A 25,054-nucleotide genomic window follows, 5' to 3' on the forward strand; every position below is an offset into this window, starting at 1 on the left:
TGGATGCATGTGAAAAGTTTGATTCTAGTGATTTGCCCAGCATCACATAGGAACTCTGTGGCAGAGCCAGGAATAGAATTTAATTCTTCAGAGAAGCATTCAACTCACTTGCCCTTTCTTAACTTTCTGCAATCTCTTACTTCATTCACTATACACTTTCCAACTTATACAACAAATGAGGTAGGGATCTTACAGATAACAGCTTCCTTTATTATGCAACCCTGACCCAGAACCAGATAATCTTTTTTTAACATGATGGATGAGGAAGAGACATTGTGATAAAAATAGTACATGGTTATATAGTTAAAGATTGCATCCATAATACATATTTTACTAAACGGCTAAATTAAAGTCACTCAGTCTGGCATCAAGTCTGGCATTGCCTAACTTCCTTTTTAAGCTTGGTTTTAAAATGTGAGTATGTTTTTGTAAGGCAGTATTTTTGTGCACTATTTTCTCAGGTTTTAGAAAAGAAAACCAATGCCCCCCCAGCATTTCCATCATGTGGTACTCTACCCCATAGTTAGGAACCTACTGAATTCATGGTGGAAGTAGGCTGCATGGTGGCTCTTTTAACCTTGCATGTTCTCCCATGCGCACCTTGCCTCTTGCCTGCCGCTCCCCACTGCTGCTGCTTAGTGAAGGACCCTGCCACTCCCTCCTGTTTGGCAGGGAAGCTAAAACTGTGGTTTTAAACATGGCACTGTTTTTGCCTCCCCTTCAGTCACCAGCAAACAGCAGGGCTGTCTGGCCCCATAGCCAATTAGTGGCAGGAGGCCAAAATGGCATCATATTTAAAACCACAGTTTTCACTTCCCACTGATCAGCAGCAAGCCGCAAGTGGGGCCCCTACACCAATTAGCAGGGAGGGAGGGGGGCATGGGGGAACCTGCAAGATTAAAGGAGCCACAGCACACCCCACTTGTGCCATGAATTCTGTTCATCATCACCACTGAAACTTCATCATCATAGTTCATCATCATCATTGAAACTTTTAGATTCTTTGCATGCATATCTGCCATTTCAGCTAATGGACAGTAATAGTAGGTTGTCATCTTCTCTGGGGTCCTGTAACAAGACCAGGCCCTAAGGGTGGCTGTGATCCCCCTGGTGGCCATGCTGCCTCCTGCTGGCCATGCAGCTCCTGTCTGGCTCTGGGTACCCACCCTCTTTTGCCCTCTTTCCTGCCACACTTTACTGTTATTGTTACTAGGATAAAGAGAGGGTGCCCAGAGTCCCAGAGCAAGTCCTTTTCTACTAGCTGTCATTGGGTTCCTTCCAAACCCCACTGATCTCCATCTTGCCCTCCAAACACTTGGTGGACCCTCCTGGCCCATCTGTGTTCTAGGGCACTAGTCACCTTAATGAAGGAGTGGGCAATTATTTGGGTTCAAGAACCACATAGAGTTTTGATGAGCTGTTGTAGGCTGGGTCAGCACCTTCCTCCTCCCCCCCACCCCCTGTGCAACAATTCACCAAAACTCCCTATGGGGCTTTGGCAGGTGGGGAGCAGTGCTCAGGTGTGGGACAGGCACAATCTGCTCCCTGCATGCCCTGTCCTGTGGGGAGGAGTGGGGAGTGCGTGTGTGTGTGTGTATGTGTGTGTGGGGGGGGGGGGGGGGCATGTGCAGCAGAGCCAGCCAGGGGTGAGAGGAGGGAGGGAGGAAGAGGAGGATGGGGGGCACATGCAGCAGAGCTTGCCCAGTCCACGGCTGCTCCTGTGGGACAGAAGCCACCTGGCTGAAGCTCCTCGCTCAGAGTGGCACAGCAGGGGCAGGAGCAGAAACAGGAGCTGCAGCTGGAGGCGAAGGGAGCAGAATAACCTCACTGGCTGCAGCCAGTGCACAGCTTCTGGTGGGTCTGTTTCTGGTGGGGCTGCAGCCAGTTGGATGCTGCTGTGATCCCCTCACCTCCAGCAGTGGCTCCTCCTACTTCTGCTCTGCCCCAGCTCCAGCTGCACTGTTCTGGGTAGGCAGGGGGACACAGCCACAGCTGGGTGGTTCCCACTGAAGACAAAGGAAGCAGAGTAGCACCAGGAATAGCTCTGCCAGAACTGCCTGGGGCCCAGGCCATCTGGCATGGGTAGGAGCATGGCCAGGGCTGTCTCAGTGAAAGCATGTTCAGCTCAGCAGCCATGGACTAGATCCAGTCAGTTGGTGGGCTGGATTTGGCCTGCAGGCTTTATTTTGCTTACCCCTGCCTTAAGGACTAATTTTGTGGTCTCCAACCTCCCCTACAGCCATGTCGATGCCTTGTAGGTGTTACCAGTTAATCAGTGCAATGGGCACTCAGCCTCCCATTCAATATTATGCTTCTCCAGGTCTCTGTATCCTTGTTGGGCCTTGGCCTTCCCAACCTTCTCCCCTTTTCTCTTGTTGGAGCTTTTTGCCTAGGCCCCCTATGCCAGCCCTAGTCTCACCCCTTCTTGAGCGCTGGGCCCCCAGCCCTGGTCTCCACTCTCCTTGAGCACTGTGACCCTCAGGCACTGTTGGGACCTCCCTGTTCCCTTACTAGTTCTAAACTGTCCCACCAGTAAAACATAACAAAAGAACAAGTTCTCTGGTTGCAACATAGACTCCCCACAGACTGGGTTTCAACATAAGCATCAGCTCCCTGGCTGAACCACCACATTCCCCTCAAAACTGGGTTCTACTTCCCTGTAGGCATCTTGTTTCCAGATTTTAGGGTCTCTCAAGTCAGGCAGGAAGTCTTCTGCCTCCTTGCTCAGGAGCTCTTTCCCTTTCAGTCTGCAGGGCTAGATTGACTAATTGTGCTCAGGCACTGGCTTTATGTGCCTCTTAATCCAGCCCCATCTGATCATATGACTATAGACACCCACAGGTGGTTCCCCTTTTATGCCTGAGGACCATTCTGTTTTCCCTGTTAGGGCTTGTTTCAGCTGACAGCAGCTCTGGGTTTCTGAGCTGTCTATAGACTAGACTTCTTTGCAGCTTGCTGCTCTGTGACTGACCCCTGGGGAGAGTTATTCCCCCTCCCCCTCTCCCCCCGGGCAGCCACTACCATAGAATCATAGAAAATTAAGGTTGGGAGAGACCTAAGAGGTCATCTAGTCCAAACCCATTCTCAAAGCCAGACCAGACCCAACCAGATCATTCCAGCCAGGGCTTGTCAAGCTGAGCCTTAAACCCCCCCAAGGATGGAGATTCCACTACCTCTATAGGAAATCTGTTCCAGTGCTTCACCACTCTCCCAGTGAGAGAGTTTTTCCTAATATCCAACTTAAACCTCCCTTAAACCTAAATGTCACTCTGAATCCTAGCCCTACCCTCCACTGTATCTACTATACCACCAGCTTGGTGTTATCCGCAAACTTGCTGAGGGTGCAATCCATTCCAGCTTCTAGATCATTAATGAAGATATTGAACAAAACTGGTTCCTGGATTGAGCCCCAGGGCACTCCACTTGATACTGGCTGCCAGTTAGGCATTGAGCTATTGATTACTACCCATTGAGCCCAACAATCCAGCCAGCTTTTTATCCACCTTACAGTTCATTCATTCATCCAACCAACCAACCCATACTTCCTCAGCTTGCTCACAAGAATGCTGTGGGAGATGGTATCAAAATCCTTGCTAAATAAAGTCAAAGTATATTACATCTACTGCTTTCCCTACTTACACAGAGCCAGTCATCTCATCATAGAAGGCAATCAGGTTGGTCAGACATGACTTACCCTTGGTGAATCCATGCTGACTATTCACCTTGTCCTCCAAGTGCGTAGAAATAGATTCTTTGAGGACCTGCTCCATGATTTTTCTAGGGACTGAGGTGAGGCTGACCGGTCTGTAGTTCTCCGGATCCTCCTCTTCCCTTTCTTAAATATAGGCACTATATTTGCCGTTTTCCAATTGTCTGGGACCTCCCCCAGTCACCATGAGTTTTCAAAGATAGTGGCTAGCAGCTCTGCAATCACATCAGCCAACTCCCTCAGCACTCTTGGATGCATTGCATCCTACTCCATGGACTTCTACATGTCCAGCTTTTCTAAATAGTCCCTACCCTGTTCTTTCACCACCAAGTGCTGATCACCTCCTCCCCAAACTGTGCCTCTAGGTACAGTAGTCTGGAAGCTGACCTTGTCTGTGAAGATTGAGGTGAAAAAGGCATTGAGCATTTCAGCCTTTTCCTCATCATCTGTCACTAGGTTGCCTTCCCCATTCAGTAAGGGACCCACACTTTCCTTGACCTTCCTCTTGTTGCTGACATGTAGAAACCCTTTTTACCATGTAGCTACAGGTCTGCCTGGCAGATGGTTTACAAGCAGTTAGCCTGTGTATTAGCTACCAACCTGCCTAGAGCCAGCTTAGTTTGCTGCAGCTCTCTCTTAAAATAATAGGAGCCCTCTGGCTCTTTATTACAGGTCCCTTATGTGGGCCCACATTAGAGAGGAGCAAGCCCCACATTTTCCCATTTGGTTTCACAGACCACTGGTAGCAAAGGAATGGTAAAATAGGGAGAGAGTGGAGGGGCTCTGGAGGGGAGTGTTCTCTAGTAGGTGAGATTCTTCTGAATCTTAGGCTTGGGTCCTTTTATTTCTCCACTCCAAACCTGCCCCCCCCTCTCCTCTCCTCTTGTTCTTTTTCCTAATCTGTTTCGCCATGCCTACCCATTACTGATCTCTCTTCTGCATGCTTGTCGTGCCAGCTGTACGGTTCTTGCCCAACCAGTTTTTGTCTTTCTGTCTGGGTTCCCTACACAAGTCCCAGTCTATACATTACGCACATCCAATCCCTGTTGCCTCGTTCACCCAGACCTGGCATCTGTTCTTCTGGCTCCTTGTCCAGTGTCACCGTCCCACCTCCATTATCCCCACTCCCAATTGCCTTCTCCTTCCCCAGCCTCTTCATTCAATCTCAGTGTACCCCCACAGACAAATGACTCCTGCCCCTTATCCTAAACTTTTTACCCTACCAGGCCTTCTTCTACTCCAGCTCCCAATTACAATGTCTTCCCTGTTTCCAGTCCTAGCCTGACAGACCTTTTCCTCATCCCTATTCCCAAAGCTCTTCTCATTCCACAAGATTCTTCTGCCTGACCTCTTTTTCCATTGCCCTCTTATTCCAGTTGCCCCGCACCCTCTGTATTCACCTTTCCTTATTCCCTTCTTCCTCCCCTTTTCTCTTCCTGTGATTCAATGCGGAAAAAGAATCAAGCTGACAACTGGGTTTTAGGAAGTATTCTGTCCCCTGTGAACAAGGCCTTGTGCAGGGAAGGCAGGATAACTATTTTTCCTGTGGCTGATAGTGCTGGTGCTGAAAAGAGGTCAGTTCTGTTGTCCTTCACCAACTAACAATCCACTGTAAGGTAGGTAATGAAGAGTTTTGATCTCAGTAAGTGCCTAGAGCCTCACTGGGCCGAGTATCCTCAACTCCAACAGACTTCAAAGCAACTTTTGGATGTTCTGTCCCTTGCAGCAGAAACACAGCCATGTACTGATAGGTTTGGTTTGTAGGGGTAGGTATGTTGATAGGCTTGGTGTAATTGGTTAACAGATAATAACTATAATTGACGTAGTGTTTGAAGTAACAGTATCTGCAGTATAGGAGTTACAGGACAATGGTATTGAAAGTTCCGGGAATCCTTCTGACATAGTAATAATGCAGATACAAATACATGACAGACAAAAGAAATAGCTTGACTATGGGTAATGTAAGAATGCATGATAAGGCTTTGTGATTTCTTTTATATAATATTGATTGCACCTTTAAATGGTATTAAGATTTTTTTTTAGTTTAGAACAGCATGTCATTATTATTGTTATTGCTTGATGTATTATTATTTTGTCATCAATGTCTTTCTTTAAATAAAAATAATCGCTATTGTTACAGAAACAAACCCTCAACACACAAATTCCAGCCATGTTAGAGAATTATACCTTGGTTCACATAAGTGTTCAAGAGGCCTACTTGGATTTGCCCCATTTTGTATTTGTAAAATGAAAAGTTGTTCCTAATCTGAATAATCGTAGCTCCACCTGTACCACAATGAAATAGTTATTTTTGCAGCTGCAGAGTTGCACCTGCAATTTAACTACATATACAAGATGTAAGAACAGATTTTGTGGATGACAGTGGCTCTTGCAGAAGTGAAACAACCCTTTTGAAATGCATACTATGACATATTACGTTGTTCCTTTGTGATGAAATGAACAAAAAGTTATTTTAAAACATGCAGACTTGCCCTCTGTTTAAAGAAAATATTTTCATGATACATATAACATAGGATATGTATAATATCTGTGGCTTAATTTATTCTAACTTTGGGAAGTGATTTGTTCACAATTCTTTTGTTAGGTGGCAATAAGATTAAAGGATTGAGTTTTATACAGAAAATCTTTAAGCTTTTATAGCCCATTTGCTATTGCTCTTTGTGTCAACAAGATTTTTTTTAGTTGTGGTTTGTCATTAATAAGGAATAAAGAGATCAATCTGACTTCTTAGTCAGATGAAAACATTTGATGAACTGTAAATAGTGGTACAATACACCAATATATTAACAATGAAAGGAACTAACCTGTTTCAGGTCCACCTGCCTAGTAGTAATCTGTCAACTCATATAATAAGACAGCCAGCCTGACTGCACAACCACCTGAACATTTCTTTCTCCTGTTTTTCTTTCATTTTTTGTTTAACACGAATTAATGCTAGAGAAAGGTGTTAAATGGTCTATTCTGGAGCTCACAGTCCTTTAGTTAGCCATATGATCCACAGTGGCAGTGCCCTACTGATGTACTTCAGACATGTGTCAATTTAAACTTACCAAAATGGAATGGCAGTGATTAATTATTAATGGACAAACATGATTCTCAGTGGCATTAGTCCACACTCCAACCTTCAAATGCCTAGCTAATCTCATGTGTTGCCTATTTTAGAGGTTTGTAATAAGACTCAGGTCAAGCTGCCACTCCACTACAGAGGGACTGGTAAATTTGTCCATTCAAAGGTACAAATGTTCCATACTTTAATCATTCCCAGCTCCATAAATGGGACAATGTGTTATCTAGCAGATCTGATAAGGGTGCAAAAGACTCAAAACATGGATGGTGACATTATTATAGTGTGGTTAATGGGTAGACCAGTGATAGAAAAGAGCATGATTCCTACCTGCAGAAATTGCAAATAGACTTCCATGGTCTAGGCAACTTCTGTAAGAGATACAGAACCAGAAGAAATTAGGAGTGCAGGGTGGGGGAGGCAGAAGGGGAGTAGTTGTAGCATGGCCCCCAGAAAAGCCCTCAGAAATACATGGTTTTCTAGGATTAGCCCATTATTGTGCTAAATTCATTAAGATTTGGCCCCTGTTCCTGATAGGTAGTTTATCTATATGTAAGAATGTAAAATCTTAAGTAGTGCCATTGAGGGCGCATCTACATGAGACGCTTACTGCATGGTAGCCTAATAACACTGTGCAGTATTATGCTGGTAAAAAAACATGCTAATAAGCTACTGCACAGTGTTATTAGGCTACTGTTCAGTAACCATCACAAAAAAACCATGTGCCACTGCTATTGCGCAGTAACTGTAGTTATAGCACATTTAGTTAATAATTAAGCAAGTACTAAACTAAATGCGCAGTAACTACTGTGCATTAATGAACGTGTGGATGTGCCCAGATGGTCAGAACAGTGGTCCATTTTACCCAGCTGCCACTCCCTGCTACTCCCAGCTAGCTGTGCTGGATTTCTGGAGCTGTGAGTAGGTAATGGAAACTCTTGACTTTCCTTTGAGCCTTAACCCACACCCCCCGTGCTGTTTTCCTGAGGAGGCAACCCTTGATGCATGCTCCTGACTAACCAGCTCTCTCTTTCCTAAGCAAAGAGGAGAGCCCAGTGCTCCTTCCACATACACTTCCTTGCCCCACTGCCTTGGCAGGGCAAGATCCCCCTGAGGGGGGTGCCTCTCTGGCAGCCTCTAACAAGGAGGAAGAAAGCGAGGGAGGGTGTGGGAGAAGGGACCAGGAGGGCCTCACCTGGACAGTCTCCCCTCAGATGGGGCCACAGCAGCTGAAAAACAGAATCAAAGCAGGGGCAAGGGCTCCTCAATTGCTTCCTCTTCCTCAAAGGGGGCGGGAAAGGGAAAAGCCAAATCAGCTGTGAAGGCCAAATCAGATCCATCTACCTTGGCCAGAGGTACCTCTTTAACTGGCACCCCACCCATCCAGCCTTTCACTAAGTCTGCAGGCTCCAGAGCTTGGAAGAGCACCTGAAGCTATGCTCAGGCAAATGCAGGGAAACCTACAGCTGCCCTGTCTGGTGCCTCCACTGTCTCTCTGCCCAAACCATTTTGGGCAGCCAGGGCGCCTTCCACAACATCACCAGGGGGCTCAGGTCCTTGCTGTGCTCCACATACAACCCTACGTGTGCACTCTGGCAGGAGCAGTGGAGGCCTCCAAGATCATGGTGGCCTCCAAGATGTCTGGCAAGGTGATGCTTTTCCTTGCCATAGAGGCCACCACCCAAGAGGCAGTGGAGAAGAGGGGACATTTATGGCTCCCTTTAACTCCTGGGGGGCCTATGGACAAGAGGGTGCAGTGCACCCTAGATAGGTGGAGGGACTACCACCAGGCCCTCAAAAGTGTAAAAGCCCTGGTACGGGAGACAAAGGGGCCCAAGAAGCAGAATGTTAAGAATGACCAGTGGGCCCACAGTGTTCATGATGCCCTCTACACCTATGGCAAGTGGACATGGTGGTTGCAGGGTCCTCTGGATCTGCCCCTGCCTGGAGATGATGTGAATCTGTTAGCCCGTAGCTGATTACCTCAGCACCCTGAATCCTCAAGAGTGCTTGGTACTTGGCAGGGACTTCAGCATCATACTTGGGGCACAGGACTAGACTAGCATAGAGTGTAGCCAGGCCATGGCAAACATCTCAAAAGAGGCCATCACTGACTACTCCCTGATGGACATCTGATGTGCCCAAGGCTCTGATGAGACCCCTACATTCACCTTTGTCAAGAGTGAGCAACATCAGGCACAACACTCTTGGCTAGACAGTATCTATATTTCCCTTCTGAACACTGTCCAAGTATATACTCTTTTGGCATTCTGCTGGCCCCCTTCAGCAACTCCTTTTGGGAGTTCTGGCTAGCCTGGCAAAACAGAGGTGGACCTTTCCCTTGGCACAGAGATGGTGAGAATTCTTGGAGAGGCAGGTTTTGGAGCTAGAGAGGCTTCTTGCCACTGACTCAGAAACCTGCACCTTAGCAGAGAGTGTCAGGAGAAGCAGGAAGAGCTCCAAGCTCTGGACAAACACATTGCCCATGGCACATTTGTCTCTTTGAGATTGACTGTAGCTCCTACTTCTTTTATGCCTTGGAGAAAAGGAGTGGTGTCAAGAAGTTGAGAGCTCTGGGAAAGGGCAAGAGATTTTTACATGGGACTCTTCTGTCCAGATCCAACTTATGACTGTGTTGTAAGGTCCTGTGGGAAAGACTAGCACAAGTCAGCATGGGTGACTGGGACCAGCTGGAGGATTGTCTCAATTTGGCTGCGTTATCAGAAGCCTTCTGGCTGATGTCTACCAATGAATCTCTGGGTATTGATGGTAAGACAGTGGAGTTCTACCATGTCTTCTGGAAGACCACCCATTGAATAGACCTTGTTGCAGTCTGATCTGAAAGGAATGGGGAGCTTCCCCTGTCAAGCAAGACGGGTATGCTGATCATACTGCCCAAAAAGGAAAACTCCTATGATCTAAAGAATTGGTGCCCAGTCTCATTTCTTTTCATGGACTAAAGGTCATAGCAAAAGCCATCTTGTTGAGCCTGAGGTCTGTGTTGGCAGATGCAATTCACCCCAAACGGATGTACACAATTCCAGGGTGCATTATCTTTGATATCCTGCACATGGTCCAGGATCTCCTCAAGTTCACTTGGAAGGACTGCCAATCATTCACCCTCCTGTTCCTCGACCAGGAGAAAATGTTTGTTAGTAGTGGCTGACAGATACCTCATAGGGAGGGAATTTGGCTTTGGTCCTTCCTTCATATGGTTTCTCCAGGTACCTCCAAAGGGGTAAGATCAACTGGACCCTGATTGAATCCATCACTTTTGGATGGGGAGTGCATCAAACTTCCCCACATCCAGCTCTATACCACCACCACAGGGCCCTTCCTTTGGCTCTTATGCAGCTGGTTGTTTGGTTTGGTGTTTACTAAACTGACCATGAGAGTATCCTTTTGGTGTATGCCAACAAAATGCTCCTCATCATCCAAGGCCATAATGAACTGGTGCAGGTGGAAACTTGCCAATCCATCTACCTGGTGGCCTTCTCTGCTGGGATCAAGAATTCTGGCCTGATGGTGGGTGGTTAATCAATGGCAGGTGGACTCATTCCTGCCTGTGAGTTGGGCAAGGTTATGAATTGGTTTGAAAACCAGCACCAGGTGGTCTCAGAATATTTCTCTCAAGGTCTGATCTTTGTCAAGTATAGGTTGAAGTTATCTGATGATTCTTTTGATCTGTTTCAGTGTGGGGTAGTAGGTGACCACCAGGGGTGTGTGGTCAAAAATACTTTTGGTATTGTAGCAGGTTACAGTGAGGGATAGCTCTTTCAAATGTGTGGTCTGTTTTTCAACTGGAGTGTCCTGGTTGTATAGTTGCAGATTTTAGGTTAGTCAGGTGAGCATCATGAGTGTTCTCCTCAAAGCAGACACAGTGGTATATGAGATCCAGGCTGTAGATTACAACTTTTTTGATAAGCTTGGGATGATTGCCTGTCTTGTGGACATAGGTATGGTGGTCTGTGGGTTTTCTGTGTATAGTGGTGTGTAGGGTGCTATTCTGGACATGGATTGTTATCTGGAAAGTTGATGTTAAGGTAGGAGTATTCCAGAGAAAGTCTGACTGAGGGATGATAGTTGTTAAATCTGTAGTGGAAGTCAATAAGTGAGTCTAGATGTTCTGTCTAATAAAGATATATCTTCATTAACTGGACCAAACAGGTATAGTGCAAGTTTGATATCTCAGTTTTCTATAAATTTTTCTTCCAGGTGGCTCATGAAGAAGTTGGCATTCCAAGGGCCATCTTTGTGCCCCATAGCTGTGATTATGGTTTGGAGGAAGTGATGATTTTTGTAAAGTAAAGTTGTAGGGTGAGGATGAGGTGGATGATTTGTGCAACACCCCCCATAAGAAATCCATCAGAGTCTGTGTGTGTCAGATATTTCCTGAACCAGCATGTCTATAGTAATAGTACAATCCTACTTCAAAATAAAAAGGCAATCCCCTCCAACCATCTACAAACAATTAATTGAATTAAGCAAAGATATACCGGTAGCTAAATGCTGGTTACCAATGGACAGTACAATATCCCAGTACTAACTTGTGTAAGGTGAATTTACCCTAAATAATAAGAAATGTACATTTTGTACTATAATAGCTAAATGTGCACAATGTGATTCTAAGAAAACGAGAGAACAGACTGTTCAGATTCTGAGGAGTTTACTGTGTTATACTCCTTGTAATGTGAGCTCTGAGTCTGAGATAAGTTTCCTGTTTTCAACTTTCAGCCTGGAGTACAGGCAGCAGACAATAAAGCAGTCACTGGATGTAAGTACTTCTACGTGTGCATATAGCCATTCAGCTATTCTTTTGCTATAAGCACTGCAACAAGAAGCCAATTCTCTTCTTATTCAGTTAAACCAGCTGGATTCTGACTTGAATATTTCACAGCTGCACTGTGGTCCCAGGTACTGACATATGCACAGAGAAGCAATAAAATAAATTAGACTATGCAAGGGGAGTCAGATGAAAGCAAGGACACAGAAGAAGCTATAGAAAGGACTGGACAAGTGCAGTTGTATAATACACCAGAATGGTAATTATACTTATTCTTCATCTCTTTATTTCCTGCTCTGTTTGTATTTCACATTCCTTTGTTTTCTCCACTTTCTGTAGTGGAGCCTGGGAAAGATTCTTGTGCATATATAAAGGCTACTGGTGAGAGAATATGAATACGTGAATTGTATATAGGTACAGAGGGCCTGAATTTAATCTTGCATGTATCCAAGCGGTCAAAGAATCTGCAATATATGCTGAATTGGGTTATGCTCTGATTTTATATGTCTGTAGGGAGGAGTGGTGAAAGTGTATGGAATTTGTAGTGTACTGAATATTGGGAATAGGGATGAACTGTGTATGCATGTGGGGAAGTAGGTATAGGAGTTAGTGATGTAAATGGGAAGAGGTGTGGAGATTGTGACCTACTCCCCACCCTGCACTATGACACTGATGAGTAGCAGCAGGTGTTTGGTGTATGGCCCAGGCTCCCCCCCCTACTTTACAGTTCAGAGTCACACAACAGCAGAGAAAGTTGTATCAAAAACTGCTATTGCTGACCAAGAAGGGAAGTGAACACCACTGGAGGCATTATGGTAAGTGGGACCATGGGAATGCCACCCTTATACAGGGCATAGGAGGATTTGTGGGGGAGGAAGAAGAAAGGAGTCAGGGAGATCTGCCATGTGTCCTATTGTGGAGCCTGATGAGAAGCAAAAGGTTTAGCTTGCTTTTGCTTTCAGGGTCTAGATTCAGCTGGTAGATTCAATCAGGTACTGATGCAGGTGAACTGAGTTGAGAATACCTTGTTGGTGACTAGGTGCTCTTGGCCCAGCCTTTACAACAGAGTAGCCCATTTGTTGCCAAGTGAGTGCTTTTATTCCTGGCTTTTGATTCTACTTCATTCCTCAAGTGGAAGATTGAAACCCTTAAACCTGGGAGGTTGCTTAACAGAGCATTCCTCTTACTTGTAAAACAGACAACCAGAGAAGAAAAAAATCCAAGGTAGACCAAACCCTTCCTATCAAACCCCTCTAATCCCTCACAAAATCCATGCTGGGAAAGCTCATTCTGAACACACAAAAATACCAGCATATCCCATATGATATGAAAGGGCCACAACAGTAGTTTTGTATCTGTTGAGCTCCTTTGTAGATAGTCAGAGAATTCGTAACTTCAGCAATCAATGGCAATGAAACAAAAATAAAAATACAGAAATTTTCATCTAGGTAGGGAAATATATTTTTAGATGATACGGTCAATAAGAAACCAGTACGAGGGTGGAACAGTTCACTAGGGTTGTGATTTTGGACTCTATTCTCTTAAGAGTTGTGAGCAGTCTCCAATCACCACAGATCCAAGAAAGTTTCAAGGATGCCCACAGGCCCTGTTATGACATCAGCCTTTTGCCAGTCATTAGTTGTTTGTGTCATAGAGCCCTGATCTCACTGATACATCACAAAGTAAAAGGAGAAACTCCTGCTATTAAATACAAAGAGCAAGGGAGATTCAGAATGTGTCAAATGCAGGCTGGGAAAATTATAGCACACCATATTTTTCTTCAATGGAATTCTAATTAAGTCAGTGGAGTTACAATCAGAATGATCTGTTCAGTGCCTTTTGTTTGTAATTCTGAAACTTAAGTTTAGTAGCATATGGATAATATAGCATTTCACATCATTTGTAGCTTCCTACTAGAAAACTCAAAAGAAGTCACTGTAGAAATGTAGTTGAAATAGTCACAAAAGTCAGTGTTTTGTTAAATTAGTGTAACCCTTATCGGCATCATGTGAATCTCTATTCACTGAACACACACACACACATTCACATACATATGTTCCTGGCTTGGCTTTGTGGGTGTTGACATGCACATATGTGTGCATGCATATGAGAGAAAGAAAATACGGCATTTATTTTTAGGAATTTCTGGTAGATTCATTATTAACTCTTGGGGGCCTTCTTATAGATGCAGCTGAAAACCCCATTTCAACCTGGCTATTACTCTAGAGGGCTTTATTTTGGTTCTGAGAACTATGTCATTCCCTAGTTCATCCCTATTACTGGTACAGAACTAGAATGCTCCCTTCACAAGCAGTCACACTAACACAGCTTCCCCGTCTACTTAGGCAAACCTAACCGCACACAGAGGTGCAGAGGTGCCAAGTATGTGGGGGCCTCCTGGTGCCCCTCGGGAAGAGGGCTGTTTCCTGAAATCTGTAAAACTTTTCACATGTCCATCATCTTGCCCCTCCCTCCCTCCAGCAAAAATAAAAGTCAGCACCTATGGCTCTTGGTTTGCTACATAGCATACTGTTCAGAAATAGCAATGCAGATACATTCAGAAGATTAAAAGCCATCCCAGTATAGTTAAAAACTAAGTTAAATTGTGCTTAATTTTTTGCTAACATTACTGCTTCTGATTTTATATAAGAGCATTTTAGAGGGAGAGCTTGATCCAGAGCTCATTGTAGCAGATAGGAGTTTTTCCATTGGCTTCTATGGGCTTTGGATCAGCAGCATAGTTGATAAGAGCAAATGTGAGACTCAGGCTACTAGAGAAGGAATGTGAAATATGAGTTTTGAGTAGGCTCAAGATTTAAATGTCTTAGAGAGATCTGTTTACTCTATCTGGCACTCTAAGTCAAGTCCAGTCTCTTCAATATTAAAGACACAGTGACCTATTTTGAAGCTGTTTATTTTGAAAACCCTGCTTTAAAACCTTGTTCTATTTTTTTTTTTTTTTTTGTTCTCTCCACCCTGGCAGTTAGAGCATTTCAAAACTGTAGCTAGTCTGGGATGGGGAGGGAGGCAGGGGGAAAGAATGGGAGTAGATGCATCTCCCTGTTGATGAGAGTCATCAGAGCTGGCCAGCTCCAAGGGCAGAACTAAGACATTCACATTAAATAGACAGCATATCAAATCAGTGGGACTTAAGGCCTGAACTAAGAGGGAAGGAAGAGATTTGTGGTCTTTGTTAATCCTAAATTAAATCCTCAAATTTTAAATCTCTGGATCAATACCCCACTCATTTGAGTCTGAGGAAATAGAAAGGTTCAGACAGTATCCATCTGTTAATGTGAGGGAGAGAGCAGAGGGGCTCCTCAGGTTCCAGAGACAATGCCCAGCTTCTAAATGTGGTTCTGCTCTGAATGGTATTCTGTGGGTGTGTCTACATGTGCATTTACACTGGCTTAAATTTACTGCACAGTAAATTATGGCACAGTAGGTGGGAATAGGCTGGTGTCTACACATGCAGTTATTTAGATGTATTAATACTGTGTGTAGACTAACTCGGGACTAAAGTTAGTCCTAAATCAGTCCATACACACAGTGTTACTGCGCAGTAAGGCATCTACATGTATGTTACTGTGCAGTAACTAATTGGGCATAAGTACGGTATAAGTACGGGTCGGCATAAGTACGGGTATGCACGTATAGACTTAAACCTGTACTGTGTAGTTATTTTGGCTACTGTGCAGTAAATGTGCACATGTAGGCATGCTCTGTGAAAACTTTCTTATGGGATTATCATGCTTCATGTGTCTATGAATCCAATGTGCTCAGTTTACAAGGGAAGAGATTCATTTTCAGTAGACACACACTGAAGTATTTATTTTGTGACATCATCAGTAATTAAAATTCTCCATGGCCAGAATATACTACCAGTGACACCTAAATAACTCTCCACAGTACATCTATACCTACATCACTATCAATGCAATTCTACCACCTTCAGATTAAACCCTCAGGTACACTGGTGCAACTCCATTGGTGGTAAAGGGCTAATACAAGTGTACCTGACAGCAGAATTTGGCTTGACGACTATTGCATATGAACATGAAGGAAAGAACTGTCATTTAAACAATGCCGTAGCATTGAAGACCAGCTCAGAAGTGTTTGGTATATGCATCTATATTTGAACATATCAAAGCCAGCAGCAGGGCTCCCCCAGAGGGATATTTGAAATTCACACTTCTGTGTAATTCAAAGAGCTTCAGGGCAGACGTACTTATTTTGTTGAGGATGTAATTTGATGCTTTTATTTTTCACATTACTGTTCTCTAGCTAAAGGGCCTGGATGCCATGGTAATAACTATTCAAAATTATTTAAATATATAAGCATATGCTCATATTATGTTGCAATAACATTGCTTGAGCAGCCATGCCTGCTCATGCAGGGTGTAAATACATGGGTGGGTAGGGGCTCTCAGGGAGAACTGTATCATATTAGACGAATCTCAAATAATTTTTGAAGGGAATATATAGTTCCTAGAGCAGTTTTTTCCAGCTTCCCACATGGCCTGCCATAATAGGGTTGAGGAATCAGAAGACACTGCACTTCTCTTGGATTACATATAGTTGAAAAATACCACACAGCTGCGTCAGGTCTGCGCCAGGAACAAAAATAAATAGACCTGACACATGCTCCTCTTCTGGGGTCTGTCAGTCCATGTGAAGCAAGGTAACATTTTGTGTGCCTGCATATATTTTCCTGTTTGTATGTGCATAAACATATATAAGTGCATGCTTCTGCTATACATACACAAACACACACCTTCAAATGTGTACTTTCAAATATACACTTACCTTTTGAGAGAGATGCTATTTATTCGTATGCATAGTTCTACAGCAAAATACATAGTTTCCCATTAGTAAATAATATTTGGGACTCCTACTGCATACAGAAGACAGTGGGCAAGTCCTTGTTCCCTGGCTGTTCTGCACAGTGATTCTTGGGGTGCACATAGGATTAGAGAATTCAGACCAAATCAAGTTAGAAGTTGGTTTCAGATTTCTGCACAGTAATATTCTAGACATAAAGAATTTTTAGGAATGAGAAGGAGGTATGATATGCATTGGTTCTTCTGACCTTTCCTTTGTTCTCTCCCTATAGCGTGAGTGCATCTCCATTCACATTGGTCAGGCAGGAGTTCAGATTGGCAACGCATGCTGGGAACTCTTCTGTCTGGAACACGGCATCCAGCCAGATGGCACCTTCAAGAATCCGTCCAACAAACCCAATTATGATGACTCCTTTACCACATTTTTCAGTGAAACAGTCACAGGAAAACATGTGCCACGAGCTGTCATGGTGGATTTGGAACCAACTGTAGTAGGTCAGTACAGAATTAGCTTGGAAAATGAAAAAGAACCTATTCTTCAGCTTTTCAGTATTGTGTTTCACCAGTCTCCAATATAGCACAGAGGCAATCACTTCTCTATCTTGGTCTATCGCTAGGGCATAAAATATTTCTGAGACTTTTAGTACCAAATTTTATTAGACTCCATTACCTTCATAGCTGGAACAAACTTTGATAATGGTAGATCAAGGGAGGCCCGTATTTAATAAATATGAGATGATCTGTGTACCTTCTCTTGGTCACTTTTATATCTTGTATATAATAGCATTTTATTTTGTGGTCTGAATGCTGCATTCCTCTAATTCATATTGGAGAGAGGAGAATGAATGTTCTGAAGAGGTTTCCTGAGAATTTTCCATTCCCTTTTTTATGAGGAATCACCATTACATTCAAAGCCCCTCTCTTTTATGATGGCTTGTCCTCCAGTTAGTACAGAAGCTTATTTTTTTCCACAAGTTCTTCCACAAATTGGCAGTGACACAACAAATTGATTGCAATAGAAAGTATCTATTTCTTCTTCCTCCAGTGAGTCCAGTACCTTCTCTTTGTGACACCACAGAGCTTTTTATCTGAAAGAGTGGTCTTTCATAATTTAAAGTATACAGCACTTCCATTTAGCATTCCTGTGTAGTATATTCAGCAGAACTGACTGCCATTGAAGCCTGCCTGCTTTAGGCTTCTCACAGTTTTACTTTTTTGGACAGATGAAGTGCGGGCTGGCACTTACCGACAGCTTTTCCATCCAGAACAGCTGATCACTGGAAAAGAGGATGCAGCTAATAACTATGCCCGTGGTCACTACACCATTGGCAAAGAAAGCATTGACAAGGTGCTTGATCGTATTCGTAAACTGGTAAGTGCCATTCCTTAAGAAATGATATTCAGGGGGAGAGGAACAAACAGAGGTCTTATCTGGCACCAGGTAGTCTCATTGACTCAGAGGAGAGGGCTTACCCAGTCAGAGGGGTTTGGTCAATCATACCCCACTTGATTGGATGATACTAGAGCAGGAGTCAGCAAGGTTTTCCAGTGGCAGGCAAGAATGACCCAGTGTGGGTCCAAAGTATACCCCTTCCCTCCCTGCCACTCTCCCGGTCATATCTTGCCCACAGACTATGGGTTTTCAGAACCTGCTTTAGAGAGAAAATCCATTTAAACAAGGGCTCCTACAATAAGAAACTGTAACCCTTATCACTTTATCACAGCCAGTATTGATACATCTTGGTGTCTAAGTGTATGGCTAGGTATTTGTTCATCCAGTGATTCGGTAAAACTAAACCTGAGAGATGTTAAATGCCTAAGATAATCTCCGGTCTGATGTATAGTTCCTCAGCTGGGTTGTTGAAGAGGGCATAGGACAGAGAAAGTCTTTTTTCAGGAAAGCTTTGCTGAACTCTGTGCTATGTATTGGGTACAAATGTTCCAGTTTCAGTCTCAGGATGGAGTCATGGGAGTCTCAGATTTAAACTGTATCTACTCTCTTTTCCTTTTCAGACTGATGCCTGCTCTGGGCTGCAGGGATTCCTGATTTTCCACAGCTTTGGTGGGGGCACAGGATCTGGATTTACTTCCTTGTTGATGGAACGGCTCTCCCTGGACTATGGCAAGAAATCCAAACTGGAGTTTGCCATCTATCCTGCCCCTCAAGTCTCTACTGCTGTAGTGGAGCCCTACAACTCCATCCTGACCACCCATACCACCCTGGAGCACTCAGATTGTGCCTTCATGGTGGACAATGAGGCCATCTATGACATCTGCCGCCGCAACCTGGACATTGAACGCCCCTCTTACACCAACCTTAACCGCCTCATCAGCCAGATAGTCTCCTCAATTACAGCCTCTCTGCGCTTTGACGGGGCCCTCAACGTGGATCTGACAGAGTTTCAGACCAACCTGGTACCCTACCCACGCATCCACTTTCCCCTGGTGACCTATGCACCCATCATCTCCTCTGAGAGGGCCTATCATGAGCAGCTGTCTGTAGCAGAAATCACCAGTTCCTGCTTTGAGCCCAACAACCAGATGGTGAAGTGTGATCCACGGCATGGGAAGTACATGGCCTGCTGCATGCTGTATCGGGGTGATGTGGTCCCCAAAGATGTCAATGTAGCTATTGCTGCGATCAAGACCAAGAGAACCATCCAGTTTGTGGACTGGTGTCCCACAGGCTTCAAGGTGAGGAAGGCAAAAGTGCACTGCCCTTTTTTTTTTTTTTTTTACTAAAGATACATTGTGAAATAGTCCAGACCACTGGTCTTTTGGTTCTGCTGGCCAGATGAGTGGCACAGAGCCTGTCCATGAGCTGGATCAGGCCCTGGGGCCTCGCACCATTGCTCCACATGTTGGGATTGAGCCCTGGGGCCCTGCACCACTCCACTGCTGCCAAACGTCCAGACCCATGGGGAGCCTGTGAGGTGTTGTGAGTTGGGTCTGGCACACAGACTGGGGTTGAGCACACCTGGTCTAGACTAATGTGTGGTTTCACTTCTCTGCTGCTTACACTTGTGAGAGAAATGAATGGTTAGGAGTGTGTGTGTGTGTGTGTGTGTGTGTGTGTATAATCTGCAGTGTCTCTTTTGGAATTTGGATATTTTTGTTGATGCAGCCCCCTAAGCATCAGCTTGTTTGGCAGCCTAGGAAATGTCAACTCTAAAGGAAGTTTTAAATTAAAGAGGTGTTAAATTAGGAATTAAAATCTAAAGAAGCTGGTCAGAATGTCCGCTAAACTATTAATATAATTTTAAAAACAAATAGAATCCATCTTGTTAAATAAGACATGAATGTGATTTTTCGGTCATGAACCCCCACTGCTGGCTATTCAGCAGTACTGACAGACTTGATTTCCAGAGGCTAACAGCAGCAAATATGGAAAACTAATCTACGTTTCTCAGGGGATGGGCCCTGATTTGAAAGTTTGTAGGTGGAACATATTTTCCTTATGGCTGGATACAACAATGTAATTCATGTTGAGCAGCAGTTGTGGGCATTAAACACTGAGAAGAATATAGATAATCTCAGTGACATTTAACTATAGAGTGCATGACCCCTCTTGGTTCCCTATGCCCAGTTTAGTTGTTCTGCCTTGTTTTTTGTGGGTTATAGCTGAACAAGGAATAGTTGAATAAAGGGCAACTTATATGATATTTGACTTTACATAATTTCAGTACTCTGTTTTTAGCTTCACACCTGCCCCCTTTCCTCCCACCTGTGATGTTTCTTGTTTTTATCGTCCTTTTCTTTAACTTTTGTTTTCTTTCCTCAACTTACTTCTTACCTCCAGGTTGGCATCAATTACCAGCCTCCCACTGTGGTTCCTGGAGGAGACCTGGCACAGGTGCAGCGTGCAGTTTGCATGCTAAGCAACACCACAGCCATTGCTGAGGCCTGGGCAAGGCTGGACCACAAGTTTGACCTGATGTATGCCAAGAGGGCATTCGTGCACTGGTATGTTGGTGAAGGCATGGAGGAAGGGGAGTTTTCAGAGGCCCGAGAGGACTTGGCTGCACTGGAAAAGGACTATGAGGAAGTGGGAACTGACTCAGTTGAAGAAGAAAATGATGGGGAGGAATTTTAAAATACACTTTGTCCTTCACTTAGCATGGAATTGCCTCTGTGTTTCTGTATTGCATGTGTGTACTGTCCTGTCTGGCAACCTATGTTCATGTAAAATGTAGACAATGAAAATTAAAGGGCCAGTAAAGGTCTCCTCAAATCACAGGGAAATTATCTTTTGGAATATGACCACCTGAGCTGAATGCATTAACCCTACTCAGTGCTTAAAGGAAAGCAGTTTAAGTTTCATTTATTGTCAATTCAGCTTGGGAGAAATGAATTTCTTAGTCCCACTCAATTACCAGTTTAACCCACTGCATCTGTATTAAAATCACTATCATTCAGCCCCCAGGCTGAGTTATACAAATCTGTAAAATAATCATAGGGAAACACTGTAGATAGAGCAAATTTGACTTATCCCTACCTTTTGTTGCTCAGGGTGCTGGGAGATGTGAAAACAGATAAATGAGCCCACCTTTGCTTCACAGTTTGGCTCTTTCCTCAGTCTGTATGTGAATGAGTGACCAACACGAGATGTGTCTGTTCTTTTGTTCTGTGGAACTTTCATTTCTGATAGAAATATGGAATTTTGTGCAGTTTTTGGAAATATTTGTCCTTTCTTGTGGCAGCAGTTTTTATTGGGCACAGGAACTCTAAAATTGTAGCATATAAAAGGAGATTTTCCCCCTTTGTGTTCCTGTGAAATTGTTGCAATTTGATAATTCCCTGATGTATGGAAAATTGTTTGCACCATCTTTCATGAGTTCTGAAGGTCCCAAAGTCTCTTACTCCATTTGAGCGGTTCTTCTCTCTTCTGCAATCCTTGCTCCATCCAGAAACAACTTGTGCTGCCTGTGGCATCCTTGATTTAATGGTGGATGGTGACATCTGAAAGTGGACAATCAATGCAATAATTTAAATAGGCAAAATAATTTGAATAACGGTGAGCAAAGATCACAATGTATCACAGTATGTCAGTCAGTTCCAGCCATTATTGTCTACGAAAACTCCACAAACTTTTATCAAAAAGCCTCACCTATACTCTACCTGTAGTTAAAAGTTCCCGGTGCAACATTATCTTACAGGTGTTGTACACTCAGCATGTTTTACATATTTAATTATATAAGTAGTAATATACTAAACATCATACTTAAGACATAGTGTCTCAGTTTAGAAAAATGTCCCTCTTCAGGACAGATTTCATCAGGTGCTCTAAGTACACAGGTAATTATCAGTGATGCTATGGGAACTTAGGAACATGTTTAAGTGGTTTTCTAAATAGTACTGTCCTGAACCAGGGTCTAAACCGGTAACAGAAAATATTTAATGTAAAAGCATCTAAACTAATGCAATTGTTGCAAAGCTTAAGTTGTTCCATTGCTGGCTTTGTGATTTTAACTGTTAAATTCCTATTGTGTATTCCTGGAAGCATTCTGCATTGAATTTCTTTACTTGGATTCTTGTTTTGTAAGGAAACAGGAAAAATAGATAAATCGAAAAGAGAATATTTGACAAAAATATGGCAGCTCAAAGGTTTTCTTAGTTCTTGGAACATTACAAAAATATCTGATTTTAAACAAATTTAATGGCTTTCTTCTGAAATGTGTGCACTTCTGAAAAAAATGGATGACAGTGCAGGAAACACTAAGAGTAAAGGTAAAACTACAGTGAAACCTCTGAAGCATACCCAGCATCCTGCCAAGGTTTTTAACACTTTAGTTATACAGGAAAAGATTTCAAGACTGCTCAACTGTCATTTATTTTTCATGGGAATTGGGGGCACAGCTCATGTAGGTGCTTCTAAAAATCTTCCTCATTGTAGTTTAATATTATAATTATAGCTATTATAGTGTATTCCTATTGCAGGGGCATTTGAGGATCACGGTCTCATTGTTGCAGGCACTGTATAAATAGATAACACTTAAGCAATCCCTGCCTTAGAAAAAATACATTCTACAATTATTTTAGTCCCTCCCCCTATCACAGAGGTTCTTATGTGGGGAATGCAGTCTTTAATATGAGGCTGGGCAGCATCTGTTGGTGCCCCTTCTGTGGCAGCGAGGCAACACCACAGGCTCCCGAAGGGGAGAGAGCGAGCCCTGAGGGCCCCATACCCCAGGAGCAGGCCCCCGGCAGAGCTAACTTACCTCCCGCAGGGCAGCCAGAGCAGGAGCCATCATGGCAATCATGATTAGCACATCCTGCCACCCAACCCGCAAGTAGTTTTCTAGAACTGAATTTCAGCTTTCAGTTCTCATAATACACTGGTGGATGACTTGCTTGTTTAAAATGTGTCCTTAGCAGATACAATTAATTTTAACTTCTCAGGTTCTGTGCATGTTGTCCTAGCACAGTGGTTCTCAACCTTTTTTGTACCAAGACCCATTTGTAAACATTGATGGCCAGTCCCGACTCAATGCCCCCCACTCCCTACCCACTGCCCCTCACCTCCCAGTGTGTGGAGCAGGGGATGGGTGTGTGGGGCAGAGGTAGCCTCTTGCAGGTTGGAACTCTGACAGCCTGCAAGGGGAAAGCCATGGTTTCCCAAATTTTCCTCCTTTAAAGGAGAATTCATTTTTAAAGGTTGTTTGCAACCCTTTCATATAGTCTTGTGACCCACTTTTGGGTCATGACCCACAGGTTGAGAAATGCTGTCCTAGCAGACATCTTTGGAGACTTGGGTGGGAGAAGGCAAGTCAAGAAAAAGAAAAAAATTGTCTTCTTGTTTGGCTTGTCCCTGGATTAACAGGCAGAGGGTAGATGGTATTCAAAGACAAGCAGCATTTTTTTCACATGCCTGGGAATTTCATCACTTGGATGGCACCTTGCCCATCATTCATGATGGAAAAAAATTGTAAAATATGGCTGATTGAAAAGGTCTTCCTCAGAAATGAAATAAAGCTTAGGATGCAGGCACAAATATCCAAGGGCACCCAACCCTATTTTCAAGCTCTGGAGTGAAGCTGAATCAGAATATTGTTCAGTCCCATACGCAATTCATTACATTAACAAGCTCATCTAACCTTATTCCATCCCGGCTGTTGGTCCAATAAAAACTATCACCCCCCCATAAAAATCTTTGCCTCTCATAATATCGTTAGACAATATCTTAATAAAAGAGGAAGCACTGCAGCACAGAAATGACTCCTCTGATAGATCCCTTTCCTAATACCATATACTTTCTAATATAGAATGCCTGTGCAATTTATCCTGTACTTTTGACCACTATCAAATGTATGTTTGTGACATACATTTGTATTTTTGTATGCAGTTTATCCTTCTGAAACATAATGGGCATGTCTACACTTTTTCATTAATGCATAATTACACAGTAGTGCAAATTAACTTTTTTTTGGTGACAATGCTTATTGGACTAAGTCTACTGTGCTTTAGTGAAAGCAAATGCTTTTTTTGTGATGCTTAATGCTCATTGGACTAATCTACTGTGCATTAGTGCATTAGCACAGTTTTTACCAGCTGCACTAATGCACAGTACAATAAGTCTGGGCATTGCCAAAACACTTTCCCAAATAAACACCTCGTCTCCCGCCCTACAATGCAACAACCAGGCTTCAACCTTCCACAGAGCATGTGGACAGCCCTTAATAGGATATGCACTGGATGTGGCCGGTGTGGCCACCTGATGTACAAGTGCACCTAAAAGCCTCGCCTGGCTGCAATGGTGGGAACCCTGACCGAACCATGAAGCACATCACAACATCCTGCCCCAGATACAACTTTGAGAGTGACATCCTGGAGTTACACTTGCTTTCCTGCAGGGCATCGGTCTGGTTGGGGAATTTGGAATGAAAACTGTGACGAAACGTCTTGCTTCTAAAGCCATACGAACAGTGCTGGACAGTGCTGGAGCAACAAAGCTTGGCGCCTGGGGCAAAGCCTGCAGTGGCAGTCTGCCCTTGCCCTGATCCAGGGGGCAAATGCCCCCCATGCTTGCCCAGGAGTGCATGCAGCAGTGGGAGCCACCCCCATCCCCGTGACCCCGAAACGAGCCGCTCGTGGCACTGTCCCATGCCCCACCTTAGCTGGGCAGCGCCTGTTGGTGCCCCTTTGCTTTGGTGCCCAGGGCAGTTGCCATGCTTGCCCCCCCTTGCTATGGCACTGCATATGAAAGAAATAAGAGTGTAGACATGCACCTTATTTCTAACCCCCCAGCTTTTAGTGCTCACCTGTTTTTACAATACATCTGCTTGTCACACAAAGGGTTGCCTTCACCCCCTCTCCCTCAGATGTGACTCCTCCCCCGTCCCCAGGGCTATTTCTAGTCCACCCGGACAGGGATTTTCAGCCATCAGTGACTTAATTTTGAGCCCGGTATAAGCTTGGCTGACTCTGACCCTCTGGCTCTCTGTGCTGCCCCTCTCTCCGAGAGAGAGCCGAGGGTGTGCATGCAGGCTTTGGCTGTGCTCTGCGGTGCCTGCTCAACCCTGCCACGTTTCCACCCAGCGGCTGCAAAGAGAGAAGCGGGCTCTCCTGCAGCTAAGTTTCACTTTCTATCCTCCCCAGCTGGGCAGTGGGAAATCAAAACTGAACGCGAGCTGGGGCTG

General features: G+C 44.1%; 1 protein-coding gene across 2 annotated transcripts; it reads left to right on the plus strand.

Moving 5' to 3' along the window:
- The first annotated feature begins 11,541 nt into the window (after nucleotides 1-11,541).
- LOC102573476 (tubulin alpha-8 chain) lies at nucleotides 11,542-22,174 on the plus strand. 2 transcript variants are annotated; one of them, XM_059726539.1, is made up of 5 exons: nucleotides 11,542-11,836; nucleotides 16,691-16,913; nucleotides 17,642-17,790; nucleotides 18,432-19,112; nucleotides 20,218-22,174. In XM_059726539.1, the coding sequence occupies exons 1-5, from the start codon at nucleotides 11,834-11,836 to the stop codon at nucleotides 20,509-20,511; spliced, it is 1,350 nt and encodes a 449-aa protein (XP_059582522.1). In that variant the 5' UTR covers nucleotides 11,542-11,833; the 3' UTR covers nucleotides 20,512-22,174. The 2 variants fall into 2 exon arrangements, with proteins under 2 accessions (XP_059582522.1, XP_059582521.1); XM_059726538.1 differs by lacking the exon at nucleotides 11,542-11,836 and adding an exon at nucleotides 12,269-12,392.
- Nucleotides 22,175-25,054: the final 2,880 nt, after the last annotated feature.

This window comes from Alligator mississippiensis, chromosome 4 (assembly GCF_030867095.1).
Source record: "Alligator mississippiensis isolate rAllMis1 chromosome 4, rAllMis1, whole genome shotgun sequence".
NCBI classification, from domain to species: Eukaryota; Metazoa; Chordata; order Crocodylia; family Alligatoridae; genus Alligator; species Alligator mississippiensis.